This window comes from Balearica regulorum, chromosome 2 (genome assembly GCF_011004875.1).
Source record: "Balearica regulorum gibbericeps isolate bBalReg1 chromosome 2, bBalReg1.pri, whole genome shotgun sequence".
NCBI lineage: Eukaryota > Metazoa > Chordata > Aves > Gruiformes > Gruidae > Balearica > Balearica regulorum.
The window spans coordinates 156,794,347-156,820,133 of NC_046185.1; the positions used below are offsets into that span (position 1 = coordinate 156,794,347).

The 25,787-nt window shown below is 41.3% G+C and overlaps 1 protein-coding gene across 6 annotated transcripts in view; it reads left to right on the forward strand.

Annotated features, from left to right (window-relative positions):
- The window catches only part of DIP2C (disco interacting protein 2 homolog C), a 330,556-nt gene extending 309,750 nt beyond the window's left edge, over positions 1 to 20,806 (forward strand). For all 6 annotated transcript variants that reach the window (XM_075746603.1, XM_075746605.1, XM_075746604.1 and 3 more), the window contains 5 exons: positions 8,092 to 8,149; positions 9,306 to 9,380; positions 10,435 to 10,609; positions 12,632 to 12,755; positions 17,645 to 20,806. In XM_075746603.1, the coding sequence (XP_075602718.1) occupies positions 8,092 to 8,149; positions 9,306 to 9,380; positions 10,435 to 10,609; positions 12,632 to 12,755; positions 17,645 to 17,897 (685 nt within the window). In that variant the 3' untranslated portion in view covers positions 17,898 to 20,806. The remainder of the gene's footprint in view (positions 1 to 8,091; positions 8,150 to 9,305; positions 9,381 to 10,434; positions 10,610 to 12,631; positions 12,756 to 17,644) is intronic.
- Positions 20,807 to 25,787: the final 4,981 nt, after the last annotated feature.

Genomic DNA, 25,787 nt, shown 5'->3' on the forward strand with positions numbered 1-25,787 from the left:
TAAGGATATTGAACGGTTAGGGTTGGGAAGGAGAGGTCTGAAAAACAGCGAAAACATCCCATTTTGAAGTAAGGAACCCTTACTAACTTTGTTAGAGATGTAATATCCTCTTAAATAGCTCTTTTCAATAGCTCTTAATGTGCCGCTTCAAGCCTTACATATCCTCCTTAATATTACATATACAAGAAATGTCTGTTTCCAGAAGATGAGCTTACTTATTTGAAGAATCTTATGAAGCTCAGCCAGGGTTCCCAGTAAGTCTCCTGTGAAAAGGACGGTTCCTTTTCAGTGCCTTCACGTGTACAATGCGCTGCTGCTTGTGGCACCACTGACCTTTTCTTCACAGTGGCAGTCTGTAGTCTTAATTCAACTGCAAAAATTAGCTCCCTGTGTTGAAGTTTTCCATGCACAGCAAATGTCCCTGGTGGTTGTTAAGGAGAAGCAACTTTCTGCAAGTTCTCCCCCAAAAAAGCAGAGTGTCTGCTCCATGAGTCAGCTGGTGGTGTGAATTTTGAAGCTTGTAGCAAGATAAGGAGGCAGGTGAAAGAGAACTGATTTTGGAAATTTTACCTTTGAAAATATTGTGTGAATATCAAATATTAATATTGCATCACAGAAACTAAAATTATTTCCATCATTTGTTAACAGCAAATAGGGTGATTTAGTTACATGAAGAAGTTTTCAGATCCCAAATTTGTTCCAGTGAAAGTTTTCCTTATGAATGGAGTCTCTTTTTCTCAATTAGAACTGGGGAGATAAAGGGTGACAAAATAGAAAAAACATACTGCATTAAACAGAATCATCATAGCACAATTATGATTATGAAAAGTGCTGTAAAAGCAATTAGCAATAAACAGCATGTCCTGGGAGGTTTGTAATCTAAATAAAAAGATAAAGGCTGAGAGCAGCATTACGCCTGTTTGTGCAGGTGGGAATGCGAAGCACCGAGAAAGGTGATGCTGGCTGTGCCTGATGGGCACAGTGGGTGTGAGGCAGGGCTAGGAGGGACACTGGATTCTCCAGAGCCCCGGTCCACGGCATTCACTTGAAATAGTTGCATGTTGTGCTTTACACAATGTGCAGTGTTAATTTAAACAAATTTACTGTAGTTCACATATATTGAAAGCTGAACATTTTAAAGTACTACAAGGTTGAAAACATAAACATGGCTTGGTTTTTTACATATTCCCTTAGTCTTATATGATAAAATTGCTATTAGTTTTTTAATCTCTGAAGCTTTGAATATTCTCTTCTGGACCTGAGTTCCTGCCTCATTTCGATCCCTTTGCAACTTTCTGAACTGTCTTAAATCCTTGCGTAACCTTTTCTGCTTCTTTGTTCAGCCATCTGAAGGATTGGAAGCTGTTGGCTTTTGACCTCAGGGAATTTGGGACTTGAAGTGTCATTTAGGTTTATAGCAAAGAAAAGTCTTTACATTAAAGGAAGTGATTTAGTGCTAATTCTTTAACTGAACTTGTAGATTATAGAATTAACAGGATTAAAATATGTCCTAGACATATAGAAGATTTAATCGCTGTTCATTTTGTTGGCTAAAGTTTGCCTCAATCCAAAACCTCCATTTTTCAGTCTCAGTTGTCTTTATCCATTATCTGAATTTGTTGTGTGATGGGAGGAAAACTGCTCTGAGCAAACCAGGATCATGCAGGGAAACTCTTCTTCATTAGCTAAATTTTCCTTTCAGCCTAAGTCTTCAGCTATGCCATTTTCCTAGTTTTCTGATCTGGCTATTTGAACTGGGTCTGTCATTTTGGAAGGCAGAGCATTTGGTTTTTGATCCGTATTTCCATTTTTGGTAGAACGAGTTCATTGTCTTGTAAATTCAGGAATAGTTTATGTAGAAGTATTTTATTACTTGAGTAAAGAGAAGATGCATTGAAAGTCTTGAGCGTCAAAGAGCCCTGATCCCAGCTGAGGATCCCACTGCTACCTACAATGCCTGCCTGTCCTCTAACTATAGAAAATCAGAACAGGCTGCATCAGCCATTTCCCACCATCACTCTTACTCAGGCACCATCTCAACATTAGGCAGTGATACATATCTGAAACGTGTTGATGATGTCAATAGTTCCTGGCCATCGGAGTCAGAACTGGGAGATCCCTGTGCAGTGGATATCGCTACACATGTGCTCTCTGGCATTAAATGCCTTACAATTAGATTTTGGTTAAAATTCCTAATGAATTAGGCGGTTGTCTTTTTTTCACCAGAAAAGACCATTTTTTTGAAATCAGAAGAGTCAGGTTTGACAGATCTTTTTCAGCTTAAGGAAAAAGATAAAATTCTGTAAGTGGTCAAAACACTCAAACTTTTGAATTTTTGCTGATGATGGTGGTTAAAGCACATTTTCAGTTTGGAGAATTAATTAACTTAAATTTCAAAACAAAAAGCCTGAAACACTAAACATAAATAACCTCTTTTTCTGACCTGCAACATTTTTTTTCAGACTCAGTTTACAGCTTCTTTCCATATTTCACTTTTTTGTTCCAGTTTAATACACAAAAATTTTCAAAAAAATCAATTTCTTGCAGGATAAGAAAATATCCGCTTTCTCCCCACAAGCTCAACATATCATGTAAGATGATAATCAGCAAGAAATCTTAAGAAATAGGGCTGGAATGAAACCAGAAACGATTGGCTGTTTCTTTCTGCCACAGAAAGGCTATGGACAAGGACAGGACTTAGGAGACATATATTGGTATTTTCTATATATATAGTGTATTTTCTGTATACATTAGGTTATACTTGCATCACTCCTATCTGATTTCCTCTAAGTTTTGATGCTGAAGGTTTTCAAGAGCAGCAGCATCCCGTAACAGCTACTGAAATAAATCAGTGTGCAAAATAGCACACTAAAAATATTTAAGAAACCAAAAAGCTGGACTTCCAAGCTGGCATGACTGCAAAATGGCATGGTGTGGGAACAGACCGCTCAAAATAGGAGGGAGAAGAATAATTCAGGGGAAATAAGAGCTTGAGATGATGGAAGATGCAGCGCTTCGGTGCCCAAGCCTGGCTAACAGCAGAAGCTGCTGGCACACTGGCAAGGAGGAGGAGGGCGGTTACCATGGCTCAGCTTGTGGGAATGGCTGTAAAGGGAAGAAAAAAGTTCAGGATGTGGGGTTTGGCCAAGTATTAGGGTAAAAGGCAAACTCCGCAGCTGAGTTATATTTAAAAAGAAAGGAGACAGTGGGAAAAACTCCTTTGAATTGGACGTGGAGAGCTAGTTAGAAGTTACAAGAGGAAGCTAAGAACGGTTTGTGCCAAGCATCGCAGTAAAAAGGTTCCTGACTATGAAATACATTCAGCTGAGAAATAAAGTCTGAAGGGAAGTGGAAGAAGCCCTATCATTTGAAATACTATAACAGGAGTAGACACAGCACTCGAAAGTGCACTGCAGGGAACAGTCTTTTTTTGGCAGGGAGCGAGACTTGGATGACCTAATAGCTTCTTTCCGTCTCTATTAGAATCACAGAATCCAAAGTCTTTCTCAGAGCAACAGCACAGCCAGCTTTGAAAGTTTGCCCAGTTTTGGCATCACAACGTTGGTTAGTACTACTCTGCACGCTCCAGCCCCTGCAGATTCCCAAAGCAATAGTTAAAAGCTCTGCTGACAAACTCTCTGATTAGTGCAAAATACTAGCAAGCTGTGGAATATATTTTGGAGAGGTTTTTACCACCAAACAGACCAGATTGAAAAAGAAACATAAACAAAATTTGCAGTTTCATGTAAGATTGTTGGGCAGAAAGACATTGTTACTATATTTCGATATCCCCTTTGCTGCCCAGTGATTACAGTGCCAGTTAGTTATGGCTTCACAGTTCTCATTTTGAAGTCAGGTTTCACTCCTACTTTTCTATTGTGTTTGATTTAAAAGAGGTGAAATCTGTCCAATGTATTAAATTGTAACAAGAAAAAAGGTTTAGCACATACTGGTGGTGTAGCTGCTTTACCTGTTGAATCCCAGTAGCCAAACTTTGAAACATAGGCAGCTTTCTCAACTGTACAGCTCTAGTTAGAATTTTTAAGAAAAAAAGACTAATTCTTAGGAACGAGTGAAGAACATTTTAAAAATTATACTATCTTATACTATACTATGTAAATACTACAGATTTGTTGCATATCATCGTTGCTTATACCTTTGTAACAGTGCAGTGATTCTTAAACATCTTCTGCCTCTCCCCTCCAGTGAGACGGTTTGGTGAGAGAGAAACTCCGTGTCTGCCCTACATTGGGTCCCTCATTTCTGTTTTCCATCGCAGCTTGGCTGCAAACCACCAGAAGGTGCAAAAGTAGCTTTCACGCCCAAGGGCAGCGTTTGTCTCCCGTCCACTTGATTTTCAGGCTCTTTGCCCAGGCTGGCTCTCCCGCCATGTTCTCCTCTGCCTTTCCCAGCACGACTGGAAGGCAACAGAAAGCAGCGGGAAGGCTCTGTGCTCACTTTGTAAGAAATTGTTTTCACTCTCAACAAAGACGGGCTGGAGCACTGCAGAGAAACAGGACTTGCTCTTTCTGGACCTCTGCTGTCCGGGAGCACATTATGATTATTTGAGAATGTGGAGAAGGTTTACTAACATTGTCCTAAGAAGGCTGTAAGGAGCGGTGGGTTTCTTTGCCAGCATCACCTGGGTAATTCAGAGGTGTTGATTTTCGAGGATCTGATGGGCAGCGTGCTCTGCCTTTTTACCCTGCCTGCCAGACCAGCCTTGATAGCGATGCTGTTCACTCGAGGGGGAAAGCGAAGAAGTTTTCAATCGTGTCTGCTGTCTGTGTTTGTCAGTGGAAAAAAGGAAATCTCTTGGGGAAGAGTGGGAACAATTGAATTATTTTATGCTGAGGCACAGTAAAACTCATTTTAAAAATTATTGCCTAATGTCCTTAATTTATTCACAGTACTAGTCCCAGCAGAGTTAATAAGACTATTACGCACTTAAAATTAAGTATGCACATAGGAGTCAGTAACATCAGAATCTAACGTTTTACTTCTATTGTTTTTAAAATCTCTTTGTGGCAAAATATCTTTTATTATTTCAGTGTTGTTAGAGGTTTAACAGCACATTCCCAAATGGATTGTGAGCTTAGCAGAAACTTCTTAAAAGAGTCCAAGTTTTTAAGCACTAACAGGGCCCTCACAGAAAACCTCCCGGAAATGCCATTTCTGTGTTTAGTGCGCTGCCCTGGTAACTCTGTAGAGATGCAAGGTGGAAAGCACAGAGCGGGAGAGGTTTAACAGAATTTGAAACTGAGAAATTGTGCTTTCGGGATCCTCATGTGCTAAAAAATCAGACGAGGTTAAAGGAAATAGGTAGAGAAGGGAACTAGAAGAATATGCTAGTGATAATGAGAACAAGGTGGGAGGCACAGATGCTGAAAGCAAAGAGGAAAGAGACAGTCAGATTTCTGAATGTAGATTCATTTCCAGTAGTCACTTCATTGACTATTGAATGTATAGCTTTATTATATGTGATTTCTACTAGACTGGAGTTCAGCAACACTTCGTTGAGGCATGTCTTAATAACGGGAAGGGAGCAAAGGCCAGCAGAATCTCCGAGCAGCTGAACAGCTCTGACGTACTCTTTTCCTGCCCCAGAGGTTTATTGCTACTGTTATCCAAATCAAATTCTTTTTAAACCAGTCTTAAATTCAAATAAAGTATTTCCTGACCTTTGTTACGCTATCTTTCTTACCACTGCATATGGCTGAGGTCTTTTCAATTGTCTCTTTAGACTAAATCTATTTGCCAAATGTTGGTAAATAATAAAGTAGCTAACTCTGTTAAAGGAGATAGCAAGTGGTTGCAACAATGACTAGTTCTTGTAAGAACAGGCACCTGTCTGCAACTACGTATCTGAAGACTGAAGATGTCATTTGTTTGGAAGAACTCAGTTGAAGGCATTTTCTAACGTGGATTTTACAGAACAAAGATATATATTAAAAGTCAGAAATACAGGCATTATTAACAACTGGGTTTTGCAATATTTGATTTTGTTTCCGTACGCACAGAGTTATTTTTAAAGCCTGTGCTGCATACTCCTAAATATTGAACAGCAACGCGAGCGTGGTTTACGCTTTCTAGAGTAGCATTGATTTAGCCTTGCATGTACACCTTAGAGCAGAGCTCCTGTGGCCTCGGTTTCTGCTGCCCTGTGTCTGTGTCCTGGTTGAACAGACAGATGTTGTACCTTCACTGCTTTTGCTGTGAAAGCCAGTGGTGGCCCTCCTGCTCTTCAGCTGGTGGGAGGCTCAACAGAAAATGATGTAGTAAACACGGTGCCTGTGTACGCCTGTAACACAACCGAGGTTTAAGAGAGCAATACAGCGTAAAACAAGGACAATACAAAGGTAACACACAGAAGAAGTAATTAGAGCAACAGACTGTCTGGAGTTTTGTGGCAGTCAAAAATTGGAAGGTGGTTCCTGTTACACACCTTGAAGGAGAGCAGGTCAGGGTGCAGCTCCATACCTGTGCCTGCTCCAGGCAGCGCCCTTTGTAGGGCACTTTACATCCTTTCCCTCTCAAAATGGCTTGGAAAATCAGTCTGAAATTGCTGCGTATTTGGGTTGTATCTCTGCTGTTAGTGTAAGGAACTGTTCACCATGATGTGCCATGCCTCAGGGCTTAGCCCTGCCCCGTCCATCAAGGTTGAGAGACTTCCCAGAACTGCAGATAAAACACTATTCACTATTCCTGCCTTGACCTTGACAGTCCCAGCTTTTATAGAAGATATTTGGAGCAAAGAAGTAGAAAGAAAAAAAAAATATCTTTTTCCATCTCCTTTATATGTAAGGGCTGAACTTGGCAAAGCTTTGTTCTTCTCCAAAGGGACCTCTAGCTGAGGTCTCTCTGTGTCTCATCGCTACTTTCCCAAACTGAGCACTGCAGTACTCTGTCTATAAAAAGACCTCAAAACAGTCCGAAAAAGATCTATCGTGACTGCTTCTAACAGACTGCAGTTTTAGGATCAGTTTAACCGGATCCAGTTCTCCACCCATCTACTCCAGCTGTGTCTTCCTCTCTTCTGACATTTCCTCTTTACCTTTTACAGGGTCGGTTTTTGGGCATCTCATGTTTGGTTTGTTTTTTTTTTTCTTTCTAATCACAGAGCTGAGGGGAGGAAAGGGGTAAGAACAGCTCTTTTGACAGAAACCCAGATTAGCTTGGTTAAGTGGATTGTAAAAAATGTTCAGGAGTGGGAAGTTTAAGGTTTCATGGACTCTTAGAGCTTTTAAGTTAATCTCACTTAGGATACAGGAATGCCTAGATGTTACCAAATTTTCTTCACCATCTAGTGGTGGAGATCATCAGCTAGTTTAGGACTTCAAAGTCTCTTTCATTCTAACCTGCTGAGTACCATTCTAGGGTTAAATGAGGAATTTCCTTCCAGACCATCGTACCACTGAAGGAGAGCTGCCATTTCTGTTCCTTTAGTGGGAAAATAAGTTATCTAAGAAAGGAAGAGGAAGGACCAAAAAGTCACACTCAGAGAAAGGGTCTGACATCAGTAGTAATAACATTTTCTATTAAATGATTTTTTATTATTAAAATGTTTATCAACCACTGTTCATTGAAAATAATTAAAAGATTGCAAATGCAAATTTCAAGCTGAGGCAAGGTTATGAGCTACTTCGATATGACTTTGATTTTAGCTGTTAGCTACTCGTGGAATGTGGTTGCTCACTCAGCTCGCATGCTTTTGTGTCTGTGCCCTGGCATTTATGATGTTCTTGTGGGAAATCAATATTTTAGATCCCTCTCGTTGTGAATAAATTTGTGCATGGAATTCCATTTGCAAAAGTCTATCAAAAACAAATAAAAGGCACCAACTACATTTGAAGAATTTAATATTTAAGTAACGTTCACACACATCTTTTTTTCATTATTTTCCCAGCTCTAAGTCTTGACTAAGATTAAATATCGGGCCTGATTATGTTCTACAGGATATAAGCTTCATCTCTTCCAAAAATAACATTAATCTCTGTGAACATTAACCATTCCTTTTAGAAATAAATGTTAATGAAAAGCAAATAAACGCAACCGTGTATTATGCATATTATTTTTACGTGTATTTTACAGAGTTCGTTTAGTCGAAAGAGGATCTCCACATAGTTTGCCCCTCATGGAGTCAGGAAAAGTAAGTACTAAAAGAAGATTTAAACGTACCTTTTATGGTAAATATTTTCAGTAAATGTCCATTTCTGTTCATTTTTACATGAATGTAGTGTTGAGGAAGGCTTTACCAGCTGTGCAGACTGAAGACCTTTCTTTACTGTTGAGGTTACAGCACGGTGGCGGTACCTGATGCGCTGTACCTCCCTCTTTTATGCAAAAAGAATTTCCTTTTTTTATGCAAAACAAAGGTATTTCATCCTCCGCATCTCACTCTTGAAACAGCCAACAAATGTGCCAGTAGTGACGGCAGTTTTGTCGATGTATACCCGCCTCCACTGAGAACTGCTGGGAGATTACCAACGCTGTACTCAAGGCTACTGATCACCTGCAGAGGGACCGTCCCCGGTGGGTGGCATCGCTGTGGGGGCAGGGTGAGGACACCCAGCACACAGAGCTGAGGGTGCTGCTCTCAGCTCTGTCCCTGGCTGCGCTCTCTGGCCATGCACCAGTGACCGAGACCTGCTGCTAAGCGTGCTCTGCCTTGGGAGAAAGGAGAGGTGCCGTCGCGGCTGCACTGAGCCACAGAGGCAATCCCTGCTCACTGACTGCTGCCCTTGACGCTGGAGATGCTCATCTAAAGCTTTCTAACCAAACACTCATGGTCAAAGGATGCTCCCTTTTCTATTTTAGGGTTTAATATCTGCCCACCTCTGTAGTGGTTGAATGTCCGTGACGTGAAGTCATTGGCAGGGCCTCGTTCAGGGGAGATCGGATGGTGCCTCTGGCTTGTTTTTTGTTTCAGGCCAAAGTGTCAGGTGGCTAGCGTGTTTTTTCTCTATTCTATTATATATATTTCTCTATTCTAGTATATATTCTCAGAGAGACGAGGGCCATGTGGTAGGATTTTGTATTTGTATTTGTAGGTGAACATTGGATTTCTGAGGAGTTTTTAATGATGGAATGGCTTTCACAAAGAGAAGAGGTTTTGTAGCATTTCCCAGATGTCTCAGAATTTATTACATCTATGGACTATTTTAATTTTTTGTGTTTTAAGTCTACTTTAACTTTTTAAGGATTTCTTCTGCTTTGTAATGAAGGTTTTCTGGGGACGAAGATGCAGCATATGATCGCATAAGCCAGTATCTGCTTTCTTACTGCCTCGCGTTTTCTTTCAATAGATCCTCCCAGGAGTACGTATCATTATTGCTAATCCAGAAACAAAGGGACCCTTAGGAGATTCTCATCTTGGTGAGGTGAGTCATGAAAACTTAAGCTTTGTATGCTTTGAACTAAATTGCAGAGATAAAGCTATCATCTTGTATGCCAATGGTTTCCTATGATATATCTTATCATGTGCCCAGTTGAGAAAATTGTGAATTCTACAGATCTTTATAGTATATACTTGAAAATTACTAATAATACCTTGAGTTTGTTAAAAAATTGGAAAAAATCTTCTTTTTCTAACTGTATTTTCTACTTGGTGCTTTACTAATTTTGATGGAAACTTACAGGAAAAAATAAGTTTATTGATTAGCCTAATTTCAACTGGATGGTTTTCTAGCGCTATTCCCTTTATAATCATTGTGCTTCAATGCACTGAAGAGCTCTCATTAGCCCAGTTGAGCAAGGCTATATGTTTTTCCAATTTAATTTAATGTTTCTAGAGAAAGAAAAAAAAAATGTTACTTTCAATGAGCAATTAAAGATCTAATTAACAAAATTAAGAATTTGCTTAGTCATAATTAAAACTACAATCTAATTTGTGAGATTCGTCTGTAAGATTTCCGTACTATGAAATTGTAAAAATTTCCGTGATGCCTTGAGGTAGATGAATCTTTCTCCATGGGTGGAGGTCCCTGGCCTCACCCTTTGAAATAATCTGTCTGGTGCTCATGGAGCACACTCTGCTCGAAAACCTACACTGAACCGGGGCGGGGGAACGATGGAAAGAGCACTCTGGTCTGTAGGCTCTTCTGAAAATTGCCATAACCAGGCAGACCTCGGAGCTAGCTGAGCCGTTCAGGGAGGCTGTGCAGGTTTGTGGCTAACCTGGGGCCGGGGGCTGCAAGGGGTCCCCGCAGCGTCCCTCTGCCCCACGCACGGCTCAGATCCACACTCCCACTTCAGCAAGGCTAGATTGGGGTCTCTGGGCCCAAAACTGGGTCAGTTATGGGTGCAGAAACAGTGTTAAACGGCATTATAGTATTATCTAGCTATGACTAAAAATCTTTGCATCAAGAATTTTCAATAAGGCTTCATTCTGGAAAGCTACTTTAATTAATACCAGTATAATTGCTTTTAACTTAGATATGGGTTCACAGCACTCACAATGCCAGTGGGTATTTTACCATCTATGGAGATGAATCTTTGCAGTCAGATCATTTTAATTCAAGACTCAGCTTTGGAGACACACAGACTATTTGGGCTCGAACTGGCTATCTGGGCTTCCTGAGAAGAACAGAACTCACAGATGCAAATGGAGGTAAGAGGTTTCTCATCATCTACGTCTATGCACATAATTTGGTTTATTTGGAGGCTGACACCATGTCTCTTGGCCTGCTCTACCCAATGGGTTCTATCTTTGAATCCTGCAGAACTGCAAAAAAGCCTTAGTTAAAATAATAAAAAAATAAAACAGAGGGCAAGATTTCCCTACTGAGACAGTTGCTTTTCCTTTGCTGTATCTCATGTGATATAAATCCCCTCCACCAGTGGCTTTTTGGCGATGTTAACATGCCAAGTCCTTCAGCTTAAAAAATACGAAATACAGCTTAAAATGCCATCATTGCTCTCGCAGTCATATCCGCAGGAATGCATCCATGTGGACAGAAAAAGCCTTGTTGTGAGTCTGAGCCCCGTCCCTGCTGTGATGACCACCTTCTTTGAGAATTCCTCTATTACAACCTTATTTACAGAAGCTGTCCATTTCTCAGATTTCATAGAATCATAGAATCACAGAATGGTTTGGGTTGGAAGGGACCTCAAAGCCCATCTAGTTCCAACCCCCCTGCCATGGGCAGGGACACCCTCCACTAGACCAGGTGGCCCAAAGCCCCATCCAGCCTGGCCTGGAACACTTCCAAGGAAACGGCCTCCACAGCTTCCCTGTCTTTCAGCCTGCGGGGATGGTAACTGAAATGTAATGCAGGCAGCAGTCTGCAGGAGAAGCTACAGGGTGTTTGGGTTTCTCTCAGGAAGGTGCAGGATTTCATGACTTGTTTTTATGATATTCCATATCTTGTGTGCGCATGTGAGCAAACCAGCACTGCCAGGCACACACAGTCTCTGCCTGGGAAAACGCGACTTTCCTGCCATTTTTGCAGAGCTCAGTGCCACGAGCGGTGGCTGGCTGAGGTGGCAGTCGAAGCTGTTGGCCAAGTGTGGTCTCTAGCAACGCTGCGGGCACCTCCAGGAATGATCCCAGGGCCCCAGTGTCAGTGCAATTAGAACAGCCGTTATTCAGCCAAAGAGTGAATTCATCAAAACTGAAAACATTTTAGCAATCACTGCAGATTATGACTGCTGCCTGTGTTCTTATGTTAGCATCTTCCTGAAAAGAGTTACTTTCAGTTGTGCAGGCTTATTTCGTTTCATAATAGCCCAGCCTTGAGAAAATTCAGGATTCTCTGAGGATATTGCAACTTAAGTATCCAAATGGCTTAAATCTTCTCATGGCAAAGAGTTGCTAACTCTCCGTTCTCCTCCCACTTTTAGCTCCCACTGCAGAAAGTTCTCTGCCCCTTATTACTGGAGAGGTTATATTGCCATTACATTTCCACTGTGTAACTATCTAAATTAATGTAAAAAGAGCCAGTTATCTACTTTTAAGTCTGTGAGCAATTATTATTTCTTTAGGGATAACATGCAGTTGTTTATTATCAGCCTAATATTTTTTTAAAAGTGTCATTTCAGCCTCATTTATTTCTTTAGTCGGTAAAAATTGGTATTATTAGAGCATTACGCTCCAGAGCTTGCCATTTGTCTGAATGAGCAATTTGCTATCATCTGGTACATAGCACGTATTTCTAGTTTATTGATAAACACCTTTGTAATACACCTTAAGCATCAGTACTGACCATCTCAAAGCTACTGGAAGAACATCATCCATACTGTTAGGGTCAAATCCATCCTTTCTCCTTCAAAAGAGAGAGAACCAAGGAGCCTGTTGTCTATTTAGGGCACCTTAAAAAAGAATGAGTCTGTTCTGCAGCCACCTGCAAGAAAAACAGGAATTTATGCCCTTATCTGTGGATAAAGACTTCCAACTTTCTCTTCTTCAAATGGGAATAGTGTTTCTGCCTTCCTTTCCTCTGCTTTCTGCTCTGCATTGCACTTTCCATTCCACAGCAAGGGAGAATTCTCATTAGTTTGGAAATCACTTTGGGGTTTCAGAAATTCGAGGATAACTTATAAATGTTATACTTACTTATTTATTAATGTGAACATTTTTGTCATTTAATGCACTGGAGACTAGAATCATTAATATTTTTTTCCTTACAACCAGAACGCCATGATGCACTTTATGTTGTGGGTGCATTAGATGAAGCCATGGAGTTACGAGGGATGAGATACCATCCGATCGATATTGAAACCTCTGTAATTAGAGCACACAAGAGCATCACAGAATGGTAAGGATTATATAACACCAGGGCCCTTATATAAAGCTGAAATATCTGTAATGTCTGGGGGTTTTTTTCTTGGATATTGCAATTGATCCAGGAAATGGCCTGTCAGGATGGTCACAGGATTTATAACCCAGCTGTAAATATGTCCTTAGGATGAAACTTTTCACAAACAGGTTTAATCAGGAAGTTTTCTGCTAAGATCATTCAATATGTTTCTTTTTGTGTGTGTGGTTTTAAGTACAAGTGAAGGATTAAACTTTTAATTTGAAAGAGCCAAGCAGCTCTCAGGTGGGTCAGTAGCTGTTTCTTGGAGTTTGAGAAAAGCAAACTGGTATGAGTTCAAGCTTTAGGAGTGATGTTATTAGAAGGAGTAAGCAAGCAAACATTTCAAATAAATGAACACACTAATAAACTTTATTAGTGAACACACTGTTACTTTTGAATTGGTTATTAATAAATGAAGCAGTGATCAAATCAAGGTCACAATGGAAACTGAAGCAGTAAATCAATGAGTTAATAATGATGTTGTCTTAATCAATGTATCACATCATCAAATGCACACAGCAGGTAATCATTTCTTGAGGCTGACATGAGAACAAATTGCTCTTCATTATTCTTGCATCAGAAGACTGAGTCAGGTAGTTGTTTTGTTTTGATATAACCTCAGCTCAGCTCTTCTCCTTTCAACCAAAACGAACCTGTCGCAACAGCCAGAGCAATTTAGTGAGTATGAGACGTGGCTCTCCGTTTTTCTTTTCAATCCTGGCTGCAAAGGTGTGGCCTGGAGCAGTAAACTTAATAATGAAGCAGAGCGACCAGACTGGTTTCTTAGTCGAAACATCTTGCTTTTTAGTTAAATACCTGTTATAATTAAGGCAGTTAATTGCTTGGCTGATTGTAACTGAGGTTTTGCCTTTTTACCTCCTCCCTAGAGCATCATCACTGCTGGGATGGTCTTTTGCCAGCTAGCCATGACACAGGGTGGTGGGTTCTGTGTCCTCATAGAGACCAGCGTGCACACTTTAAGGATGTTGTGAAACGCTCCTTGAAAATGTGTCAGATCAGTATCAGTACTGGATGAACAGTTTTCAGATCAAGTTCTTTAGGGACAGCTCTATTACAAGATGGCCATAGATTCATAAATCGATGTGTTCGGCAGTACCTGTTTGTCAGAGATTTGTGTGTCGTCAAAGTGTGAGCTGATGGGCAGTGGATGAAGTAGCCATGTTACACTGCAGAAATCACCATCATGGGTTTCAGTGGCCAGAAATACTTCAATTATGTTCCTTTTTCCAAGATCACTGAGGGTGCTTTGACAATCCTTTGCCTTCCATTATCATGGAAACCCTAAAAAAGGGTTGGGGTAAGCTGAGAGGACCAAAGAAAAAGGCCATTTAATTTCTTGAATTTCTGCCAGAAGGTAGAAGTATATGCAGATAATTCTCAGTGCCTTCATTCTTCCCAGTAGTTGGGTGATAATGTACAAGGCACATGAGCGAGATTTCAGACCACACACTGTTCTCTAACTACCCTTTGCCCAAAGGCCAAAATTGGAAGTCTTCAGGGTTGGTTTTTACCTCGAAGAAGAGAGATTGCTGATGAGTTAGATGTTTCTCTGATGTAGTCCCCGCACAAAATGGACACCCAGTAGTTCAGAGTGACAACATCTGGTTTGCTCACAGTTCCCAGCCTCTTCCTGACTAGCGCTCTGCTTAATAGCTCTCTCAAGTCAAGCCACCGTCGTGGAGTTTTCATTCATACTCCTAGTCCTGAGTGTCCTCTTAACTTCTCTTTCAGCTTCTCTTAGAGATCCTCCTCTTGTCTTTGTGAAACACCCCTTGACAAAATAATAGCCGGTTCAATCTTTCTTTTTATATGTATTTTGTATGTGCCTTTCTTTGGACAGGGGCATGAGCCTCTTCCTGTTGGAGGCCGTGGTTGGTTCAGTTACAATGACCCACTAAGGATTTAACTGCATCAATACCTATTGCAAACAAAAGGTCCTGGGTATGTCCATTCGATAGCCTGTAAAAGTAGCCTCAGCTTCCAAGAAACACATGCTGATTTTGTAACTTTTAACACTATTGAGGAACGCGGTGACTTGTTGACTGGCATGCAGTCCTGCCGTGCAACTTCTGTCATTCAGGGTCAGATCTAAAAGGTCATTTAAAATTATTCTTGTCTTTTAAGAAATTTTTGCACAACATAAACAACCTCTGACTCTGGACCTCCTGTGTCTCAATACGTAAGAAGCAAAAGACTGGCACAATCTGATCTTATTGTGATATGTAACTACGCCAGGCATCTTTGAAAGTGTTTTTACTACTGCGCAATATCTTGAGAAATAATGTATGTGTATGAGTTTTAATTAAAGCACATTGTTGACTCCTGTAAACCCTTGAAAGAGGAACAGAACATAGCTTCCTGGAGTTTGCTAAGAACTGGTTTTCTCTCTCTGCATAATGACAAATAGATACAACTACACAAGCTATTTGGAGAAGAAAACCATTATGGGTCTCTTTTTCTGGAGGTGTTTCAACAACTTCCTTGCTTTTCCTGAAGCATTTGGTGGGATGGAAGCAGCAGGAGGGGCTGTTCCCAGCTTAGTGCATTGGCTGTGTTGCATCTGTTGGGTGTGACTCCATAATTTCCTGAGAAAGCACGGCCTTCCTGGGTCCCTAGTGTTTGGGCTGGGTTGGGTTTTTTTATTCATCAGGGCTAGAAAGTTTATGTATTCATATGAGATACATGCTGGCCAATATATCTTCATCTCAACTGGTGAGAACATAAAGGGCAATTTTTCCTTTTACTTACAGTAGTCATCAGTGAGTTAGAATCATGACATATGAAAAGAGTTTTAAATTAAATTGAAACCCTCTTAGGAGCATCAATGGCTCTAGGACTTAATAGAAGCTTCATGAAGGTTTTGGGAATCAGTCTTCTCAACTCAGACAAACTAACTTCTCCTAAGCCATGTTTTAGGGACTTGCTCCTGAATCATGCCATTGTTTTCCCAAGTAGCAAGCTAACGGTAGGTTTAAGGCAAGGTTTCAAGTGCTACCTTATATTTTAATAAAACAGGCTTTTTTGTTAAAATATGTATAATACTAATTTAGATGCTTGTACAGCAATCCATAAAAATTCTAGGACCACTCTCGAGATGGTCACCTGGGCAGACTGATACTTCACTTTGTTAATACTCAGCATCAATCAAAATTTACTAGAATGTCTGTGAAAACATAATTACAAATTAAAATTCATTTCATAGCAGTACTAAGTTAAAAGGAGCCTGCATAGCCTTGCTGTGGCTGCTCATTAGTTTTCCAGATCAATAAGCACATAAGAATTCAATCAAATAGTCCTTTGGCAGGATCTCAAAATGATTTTTTTTTTTAATAGTGAGTACTTCTCTCCTAAAATCCATTCAGTTAAGCATCAACATAGAGAACATTTTCCTAACTGAATTTTGGGCAAAGTAAGATACACTTCCAAAGAACAGGGATTTTCAGAATTGTCTTAGTAGACTAAACCAGTGCAGTTCTGCCTTAATCAAGCATTGACCTTAGGGTAAGTAGCTCTTTTTGAAGTTGGCTTATATACATAACACATTCTAACTTTCAGATGCATATGCTTGAGACAGTTCTGGGAAATTATCCCCTGATTTTATAAGGTAAAGGAGGGGAAAGTACAGGACTTGATGTATGAGTTACATGTGTAGAATATTATTATTATTTATGCTGTGGAATAAGTTAGAGGAAGAAATAACCGTCATCTGTGTCTTAAACACCTGCAAGGAAGAACGAGATTGCTCTTTGTTGGGCCTTAGTCCTGCTGACCTCCTGTGGGACATCAGAGGCTTTGGAGACAAATATTTGAGACATGGGGAGGAGGATGGAGGGAAGCATATACCAGACTTTCATACCCTCCCAGCCTCCATATTTGGAAGGATAAAGGTATTATCCTTAGACAGAAAAGATGCGCCGTAACAGAAACCAAAATTTACCTGCTTTGGCTTAAGGGCTTAACCAAAATTTTGGGGTCTTACAAAGTTCTTTCAGTAAAGGAGATACTGGTGCTAATGGTGTTCCCTTGACCATCTCACCTGCTAATAAGGAATTGTAAAAACTCCTGTCCCCTTAAGCCCAACAGAAATAAAACACTGCCGAAATAAAACAGATGGAGACACCGCTTATTTCTATATCAACCAATTGGTCCAGAAGAATCGCAGCTCTTTCGTGCTGAGCTCCGACTGCCTGGACAGCAGCCAGCCCAGTCCAGAAGGCACGTAGCCATGTTAGCCTGGCACTGTGTGAGTGAGGAAGCCCCCTCCCCAGCCACCCGGGGACCTCCGTGCAGCCTGCAGTATGCCATGCAAATGTTCCCAGGGCTCTGCACTCCTTCACCAGGCAGAGTTTATCCCAAAAATCTTTCAGCTCAGACTATGTTCCTGCTGTTCCTTCTGGTGCCTCCTCTTTTAACCTCCTTTGCTCTTCTGGGCTGCTCTTCAAAAAACCCCAGAGAAGACACCTCCGCCCACACATCGCTCATGCATGCCTTCATGAACACAGCAGTGCTGTGACAGTTGTCTGGCTTCAGAGGGAACCACACGTTCTCTCACTACCTCCCCACTTGGTGGGCAAGGATTGGATTCGAGTTTCTGTAAAGTTTAGCCCAACACTTGCTCTTGCAGCAGTATTAAAGTGAGAGCTAGTGGGGCTGTTCTTCTGCCCCTGCCTGCGGACATCTTCTCTCTTGCTACTTACACTTTGTGGTGAGCATACAGAAGGAGCCCTAGGGGTTGGAACAAAGGGTAACTAAGGTGGAATGAAAAGGGTAAAAAATGAAATGGGTTAAAACCCCCACCACTAATACTAGTTTTTCTTTTGTTCCAGTGCGGTGTTTACCTGGACAAATTTATTGGTCGTTGTAGTTGAGCTGGATGGATCGGAGCAAGAAGCTTTGGACCTGGTTCCTTTGGTCACTAACGTGGTCCTGGAGGAACACTATCTGATTGTAGGGGTGGTGGTGGTTGTGGACATTGGTGTAATTCCTATCAACTCCCGTGGAGAGAAACAACGTATGCACCTACGAGATGGATTTTTGGCAGACCAGCTAGATCCCATCTATGTGGCCTACAACATGTAGTCTTGTACCTTAAAGCTTCCATGGACTTTACTATAGATGTATAAAATTTTTTGGTGTCCACTAAAAAAAAGTGTGCAGATAAGATGCTGACACTCATCAGAATGGAACTGTTTCTATTACGACTTTTCAAAGCAGTCACGATTGGCAGGAAAAAAAAATGTGAAATGTTTTATTTTACCACTAAATTTTAGAGAAGAAGGACTATGGGATAAGGCCCTTCAGTGTGTTGGAAAAGCCCATTTTAAACTTTTTTTTTTTTTTTTTGCTTATTGGACAATACTGCTTTTTGAGTAAATGTGGCTTTGTATTTTACATTAAATAAGCTGAAGTAGATTTTTTTTTTCAATTCTGCCCTCCAAATGGATTCTTTTAAAACAATTTGCATACTAATACAAATAATTGTTTTCTTCAGTTGTTTTAATATGTCATAAAAAGCTGATGAATACAGATCTGTCACTAACTTAAGCCATTTTAGATCCCACATCTTAGGAAACTATGTAGTGGTACGAGGAGAATACCCAAAGTAGCACCTTTCAATTAGAAATCTTGCAGCTTTCTGTCGGAGATGCTGAAAGCCCAAAGGCCAAAGAGCCTTTGCTGTTAGCGTTAGAATGGAAGAAATTTATAAATAAGGTGTATTTCGGCAATGAACTTGCAAATATCTTTGTACTAAACTAAAAAGATAAAATAAGTTAACTACTTCTTCTGTAATTATGTACAAAACGTTTAATTTATTTTGATCTCTTTAGAAGTATAAAAGAGAAAAAACATTCAAGAATATTAAACTCTTGAAATGTTTGCTAATATAAAAACAAAGTGTTGTATTATCTTGAGTGGATAGTATCACATCAAATATATATATATGAAATATAAATTCACTAATGACAAAAGATTTTAAAGTTTAAAATGCAGTACTTGTCACTTGCATGGTGTCTCCCACTGTAGATAATCAAATGTTACTCACAAATTTTTTGGAAAAAAAAAAAAAAGCAATCCTGGATTGCTAAGTATCCCTGTCGAAAAGAATCCTCTAGATACCAGCAAGTGGAATTATTGCTGCCTTTAAGGCAGTGAATGAATTTAAGACTAAAAATGCACTACAATAATTTTCTTTTCTTTGCCATGGAGGCAACAATAAATATTCGTGCTGGCATGTGCATACACTTGTTAGACTTAGAAAAGGCAGGTTGAGGAATAGCACTGTTGTCTAGCTGCAGAACTTTGTTGCACAATTTTTTTCATTGTTTTAGTTGGTGTTTTTATTGCTATAAGGAAAAGTTTTGGGGTTATTTGCACAGTTATCGATTTGCCTCTTAGCTAGGACACATAGCTCGGTGGCCAATGCATCCAGTTTACATTTACAGGAAACGATTGTTTCGATGGTCTTTAATTTATTCCTTAACAGAGAGGAGCGTACAGTCACTACAACTGATTTGGCACGAATCGTGCATCTGCTAACTAGTCCCTAAACGCATTAAAACATCAGAGGAACCGATCTGCCTGTTTAAAGAACGGAGGAGTCCCGCGGTCGCCGATCTGAGGCCACCACGGGGGAAGAGTAGGAAAACATGCATCACAGCTGCCTTCATTTTACTACCTTTGGATAAAAGAGAGGTTCGATTCCCCAGTTCTGTTGTCTTCCCTGCAGCCCGTGCCCCTTTTTTTAAAACCTTCCCCTTCCTTCATGTGGTTGTAACCGAATTGACCTGTTTGTGATCCAGAGTGGGATTTACCAGCTGCAGTCCAAGAATGCTTTTCTTATTGTCCCAAATGACGTTCATGTGCTGGCTCTCATTACCGGATATGCATGACTAAGATTGTTGCAGGGCAAATGTAATCATGTTTATATCACGTATAAGGGAGTCTCAATGCTGGGTGTTTAAAATCTTTTTAAGAGGTAGGGACGTTTTAGTCTGCATGTACAGTACGGAGCATCTTGCCATGTCAGAGGCGTTTTCTTTCAGACCATCCTGTCCACCTTCACTGTCCTGTGAATAGCCCTATTCATGCTCTGAAGACCAATCCTATATTTTGTCTAATTCATTTTCTGCTCCCTGAAAAGAATAAAATCTGTTCTTAATGGCAAGTTGTTGTAAGGTTTCAGACAAGATGTTGATTGATTACAAACATAATTGCAGTGTGTGAACTAACTTGTGAAGTCCTGCTATCGCTGATCTCAGTACTGCAAAACAAATCTTGCTGTCGTTCAAAGCATCACTTTAACCTTCACGAAGTCAACTTTGCATTTGTAGAGAATAAAAGAACTGCAATGCAGTTGTGAAACGCAGTTAATAACAGCTCTCTTCTGCAACCTGTCATCCGTGGTTGTTAAATCCTGAGTTAAGAGAAATGATAAACTGAGTTTCTGGTTTTGTTGTGCAAGCAAAAGGAAGGAAACATTTAAGCACCATCAGACTGAGCAATAAAGAAGGATTGTTCTGTATTAGAAACTGTACTGTAGATAAACCATTCATGAGAATGTATAAAATGTTTGTCTTGTGACCTTGTGCTTTTGGAGTCAGACAAAACCATGTAATCAACTTGATGCACATGCACAAAAAAAAAAGAGGGTACACAATGAACATTTAAACACAAAACTAATCAAACAGGAGCAGATTCCTCATGGTGCTTGTTTATTATATATATTTAATCCTGCTTGACACTTTACCCAAGGGAAGACTGTCCCTTTTATCAGTTGAATGTTAGCAGCGTTATTTCATAGAGTGTGGTGACTGGTTAGAGAAATTCATGTAACTCAGCCAATCACAGTTTCAAACAAAAATTTTTATGTGCAAAGGACAGCAACCTTCTTGTATGTTAAACCACCAGTACGCTTTGTACATCTGTGATAACGCCTGTTTTATATTCAAATGAACAAATAAAAGCTTTTATTTTTGTTGCTCTGAAAATATCGGTTTCTTAATTAGTCATCTAAAAATGGAGCTTCCCAGAGCTGCGGATGCTCAGTGGAGGATCACGGAGAGCTATACTGTAATTTTATTTTGTTTACCTCTCTTGTTGCATAATTTATTAGTACAAATCATTATACTTTTAACAATGTTTAAATACTGGTGTGGGCATTTATTGCTGAAAGACTTTCATATGGCAACAAATGTTTTTTGTGAAATGTTTTTTTAATTCTTTTTAATATATTCAAATATACTGTTCACATTTTTGCTGAAAGTGTAAAGATTATTGTAAGCTTGGTAACATTTTGTGAGAAGCAATAACAAGCATTAGTACTGTACAACTCCTCCAATTTGTCACTTATCACTTTTGTTGCAAGGTCTTGCTACCGGCATATTTCTAATCAGTCACTGAAATTACTGATCCTGGTGTTCCATCTCTGCTGGAGCTTTCTGCCAGTGGAAATATATGAGTGACTGCTTGGTCACGCCTGTGGGGCTGGAACCTCCGTATCGATTCAGAAGCCTTGGATGATCAGATAAACCACTAGGAAATGTGATCTGCCTATTTTCTTCGGCCTTTTCCAAAAAATACCATGATTTCAGAGCTGGCTGAGGTTTGGCCCTAGCTCTGATTTTCCAAACGTGATTTCAAAGGGTGAAATTCTGAGTCCTTGTTTCTTTGGTAGCCCATCTGAGAAGCTCAAGGTATAAAATCCCATCTCCAATGCCTCAAATTCGAGGTTGCTTATCACAAGAGGCAGGTGCAGGTTAGAGGACCCACAATTTCCCAGAGCAGAGGGTGCAACCCGAAAGTTGTGGGAGGGAGAGGGCAAGTTAGGGGTGGCAGGAGGAAAGGAGGCAGAACAGCGGCTAGTTCCTGAGTCGGTTTTACAAATGGTTTTATAAAAAACACTGTTGCACTGAAAAGCTGGTGGGGAACCTCAACAAAAAAAATTGTTGTAGGGTTAGAAGAATAATTGGATGCACAATAAGAACAGCATAATTTATTCATTATTAGGTCAATACTAACAAGGTAAGAACTGGAAAAAAGCTTGATAAAAGACCTTGCAGCTTTTCTTGTCTGTTTCTCAACACAAAAATTTGCTTTATGCAGCATTGTCATCTAAGGCAGGAAGGGGGGGGACATGCCCAGGGATGGGCAACAAATTCTCACCAGTCACCTTGTGAATGAAATCACAGGAGAGACGGGTCTGGGGGAACTTCTACCTTTCTCCGACACATCTTTTTGCAGTCAGCCTGAGCGGTCGCAGACCCCTCTCTGCAACCCAAATCCCCGCTGTGGCTTCTGCGCAGGTGGCGGAGGGGACTGGGCTGGGCGCTGGTGAGGGCAGTGTGGGGAGAGGCGAAGCCCAGAAAGATCATCCCCGTGGGGATGGATCCCCCTGCCCCCAGGGTAAGAGCCAACCCTGAGCGTGAATTTTTTTGTCTGTTTGTTTTTTGCTTAAAACTGGCTGAGATTTAAAGAGGAAAAAAGACTTAGCCAGTTTCTACATTATGAAAATAGAAATGAATCATTTCATTTGGGGATAAAATATGAAAGTTCAACCTGAGTTATTTTTTGGTATCTGGAGTGCTTCATTTGGCAGCCCACCTTCCCAAAAGCTCTCACTCATGATCTGGATAAACAGGCTTTCCTTTCCAGGGTTTTTCTGTTCCCTTTTGAGATGTATCACCTTAAAACTGGTCCAAAAAATCCTCCCAAGGTTTGCCTCATTTGTGCTGTACCTCACTGAGGTCAACCAACACCTTTGAAAGAGCGGCTCTCCTTCTCTTACCCAGCAAACCAGCATCACCCCATTGCCAGCCTGATGCTGGAAACCGCATGGCATTTACGATCAACCCTAAGTTCCCTAGGCAGGTCACACTGCATCACGTCAGCAAAAACCAGTACCAGGAGTGCTCTGACATTTCTTTCTGGTCCGCACGGGCAAGATTTCTTCAAAGCCAACGCACTATTGTATTCTGTATGATCTGCACGGGGAAAAAAAAACCCAAAGTCTTTGCCCCCGGGATCCCACAACACATCTAATAATATTTAAAAATCATTGCAAAATACTATACAACTATGGCCAGTTAATGGCTGATCCTAAAGGCACAAAGCTGATGATTGTGTTTTAATGTCATGCTTTGGCAGCTTGGCGTTGGTAGGCTTCACACGAGGGAGTGTCCTGTGGAGGGGTCTGAAGGAGGGGATGAAGCCGGTGGAAGCACCACGACAGGGAAGGGCTTCCACATGCGAGTGGCGGCAGGTGGGAAAGGGCTGGAGATGGCAGGGAGAGGCACTGAGAGAAGAGCGGCACTGCGCCATCACTGCTGAAGAGGACACCAGTGGAGGAAGCCATCAATGACGGCAGGTTTAGGAAGAGCGTTTGATGTAGAATGGAGAGAAGGCCAGAAAGGAAAAGGTTGTGCATGTGGAGGTAAGTGTCAAGCACCTGAGATTATCTAACCCAGTAGTATCAGGCACCTAATTTTAGGGGCCTACATTTTAATTTTCTCACCTAGGTGAGCCCATTTCAAATCAGTGAGGTCCAGGTGCTGGGACACATGGCCCTGCTGCTCTTAGTCCCACATTCAGCCTGGAGGCTTGAATGAACTGCCTGCCACCTGCTGAGCTCGGCCACAGGGCTTTGGGATAAGACCCCGAGAGGAGACGTATAGAGGTAGGAGGACAGATGTGGTGCAAGACGAGGACAGATGTGGTGCAAGACAAGGACAGAGGTTATCCCAACCTGAAAGTTTGAGGAAACTAAAAAAAAACCCCACCAGGTCTGAATCAGGGAAAAGGCAGGACTGAAGCAGGGGAGTGCTGAGAGAAGACTAGGGGAAGAAAAGCAGCTGCGTGCAAGAAGAAAACGATGTTTCCATGAAGCAAGGTCTGGAGGGGAATATGGTGTGGCCATATTCACAGAGCAGAGGGAGATGAGAATTTGAGCCAACAACTGTCCAAAGGAAATCAGTGGCCAAGGAGATATAAAGGAATTAAACTTTCCATTGCAGACACGCATGCTCATTAGCATTTCTAGCATGCCTCTCACAGACATTTGGTTTCAGATACTTTCCTGAAATCCGTAAGAGGATTTTTTTTTACTTTTTTTTGCATGCCTCCTCCTTTCCCCACCGCACACCACGGTGAGGATACCCACTCGTGCGCATGTGCAGGGTTTCGCGTGCGTGGCCATGCTCAGCCCGGGTTGGCTGCCTGCGCGGGGGCAGTGATGGAGACGGGCAGCCCGAAGGTGTCTGTGTGCAGCAGGGCAGGCGCTGCGCATCCGCGGTGCTGGAAACCCACGGCCCACCCTGCCAGTCCAGGGTGCAGGGACAGCAAAAGCCGAATGGGAAATGTTTAAGTTCTGCTTGTCCTTCCTCTTACAGCTCTTTGGTTAGTAAAGAGAAAGAAAAAAGCAAATGAAGTGTGGTCTCAGCTAGAATTACTTTTTCATTCACAGGGTGGAAGTGTATTTTCATCTCAAGGCAAAGGCTTTTCACAGAACAAGAGGCTTTTAACTGCTGTTTTAAGCCATAATAAAATTACTATTAGAGATCACTCAATTTTGAAAATTTTCTAACAAAAACCAGATATTCTTAAATGAAAACTTGCATTAAAATGCTCCCATTTCCAGTGGGTCACATAACAGGGCTGTAGTCTCCCTGCGAAAACAGTGCGACTGTGTTTTCGCTGTGCATGCAAGCAGACACGTGCACTTTTATTGCGCTTTCCTTAGAACTAACAGCACCATTTATTTCTCCAGCACAATCAAGCCAGAGCATCTGCAGGAGAGAGACAAGTCAGGGTGCAATGTGTCAGTCCGAGATGTGACAAAGTGTAAGTGTCGGAGAAAGCAACCAGAAATGCAGGTTACAATTGGTCCATTGGCAGGCTGACTTGATTTTAGGTAAAATACATTTTTTCTGTTTATCCAGTTTTGATTTGGAAATGCTGAACCAGAGGAAGGATAATAATTAGAGGATATGTTGAGAGCACTTGCTCGGTGCAGACCTGCACTTCAAGTCATACTCTTTAAAAAAAAACAAAAAAAAAAAAAAAACAAAAAAAAAACCCCAGACCCCACATTTCACTTTGGTTTTGAATATGGGTCGACTCTATCTCAAAGGGAGAGCATTTTCATTAGGGTCCTTAAAGAGCAGCGGGAGCTGCATGGCTTCCTTGCTGTGCCCATATGGTTCCCGTTGGGAAGCACACAAACATTTCAGAGGGCTCTTCTGAAGTTCGGCACCATCAGTCCCGCTCGGCTGACGCGGAGCTGATACCCTGCACCCCAGTTCGTGGGGGAAGGCCGGGCTGGAGGAGCACCCCGATCCCATGGGGGACGAGTGAGGCTTTGCAGCACCAATGGAGTCACACACGATCTTTGAGGTTAGAGGGATGTAATCATCCTATGAACTTGAGTTCAGTAAATTATAAGAAATTTGGCTGAAATTCCCTTCAAGGCAGTGTTTGCTCCAACAAAAGCCTTTGGAGAACTTCCCCTGCCCTCTGGAGTGCCTTTGCACAGGAGCATTCCTCCTCTGAACACAGGATCAAGCCAACCGAACCATGGATTAAAAGATTGCTAAGAAAAATAAAAAAAGTAGAGTATAAAAGAAAGTCAAAGCAGAAAAACTCCCACCAAATCCTATGGTTACTTCTTTGGACCCAGTTCTGCATTCTTTTATACAGTCCGCCCTAGTGAAGTCACGTTAATAGAGCTGGCAGAGCTGGCCCCTGTAACAGATACTCAGGAATGTCCTGATGGGAGTCCCTAACCCTACAGCTGCACTACGCATCCTGCGCAAGGAGAGTCCTCGCTGACTGCTGGGCTGCCCTAAAGTGACTTCATTAAAAAATGCCGATGTGCAAAAGGACATCCCGCTTACCAAATTGCCACCCTGTCTTCCTACTGCAGCTTCCAGATGGACAAGTCAAAATGGTCCTTCTCTTTCTCGTTTCCTCCAAGGG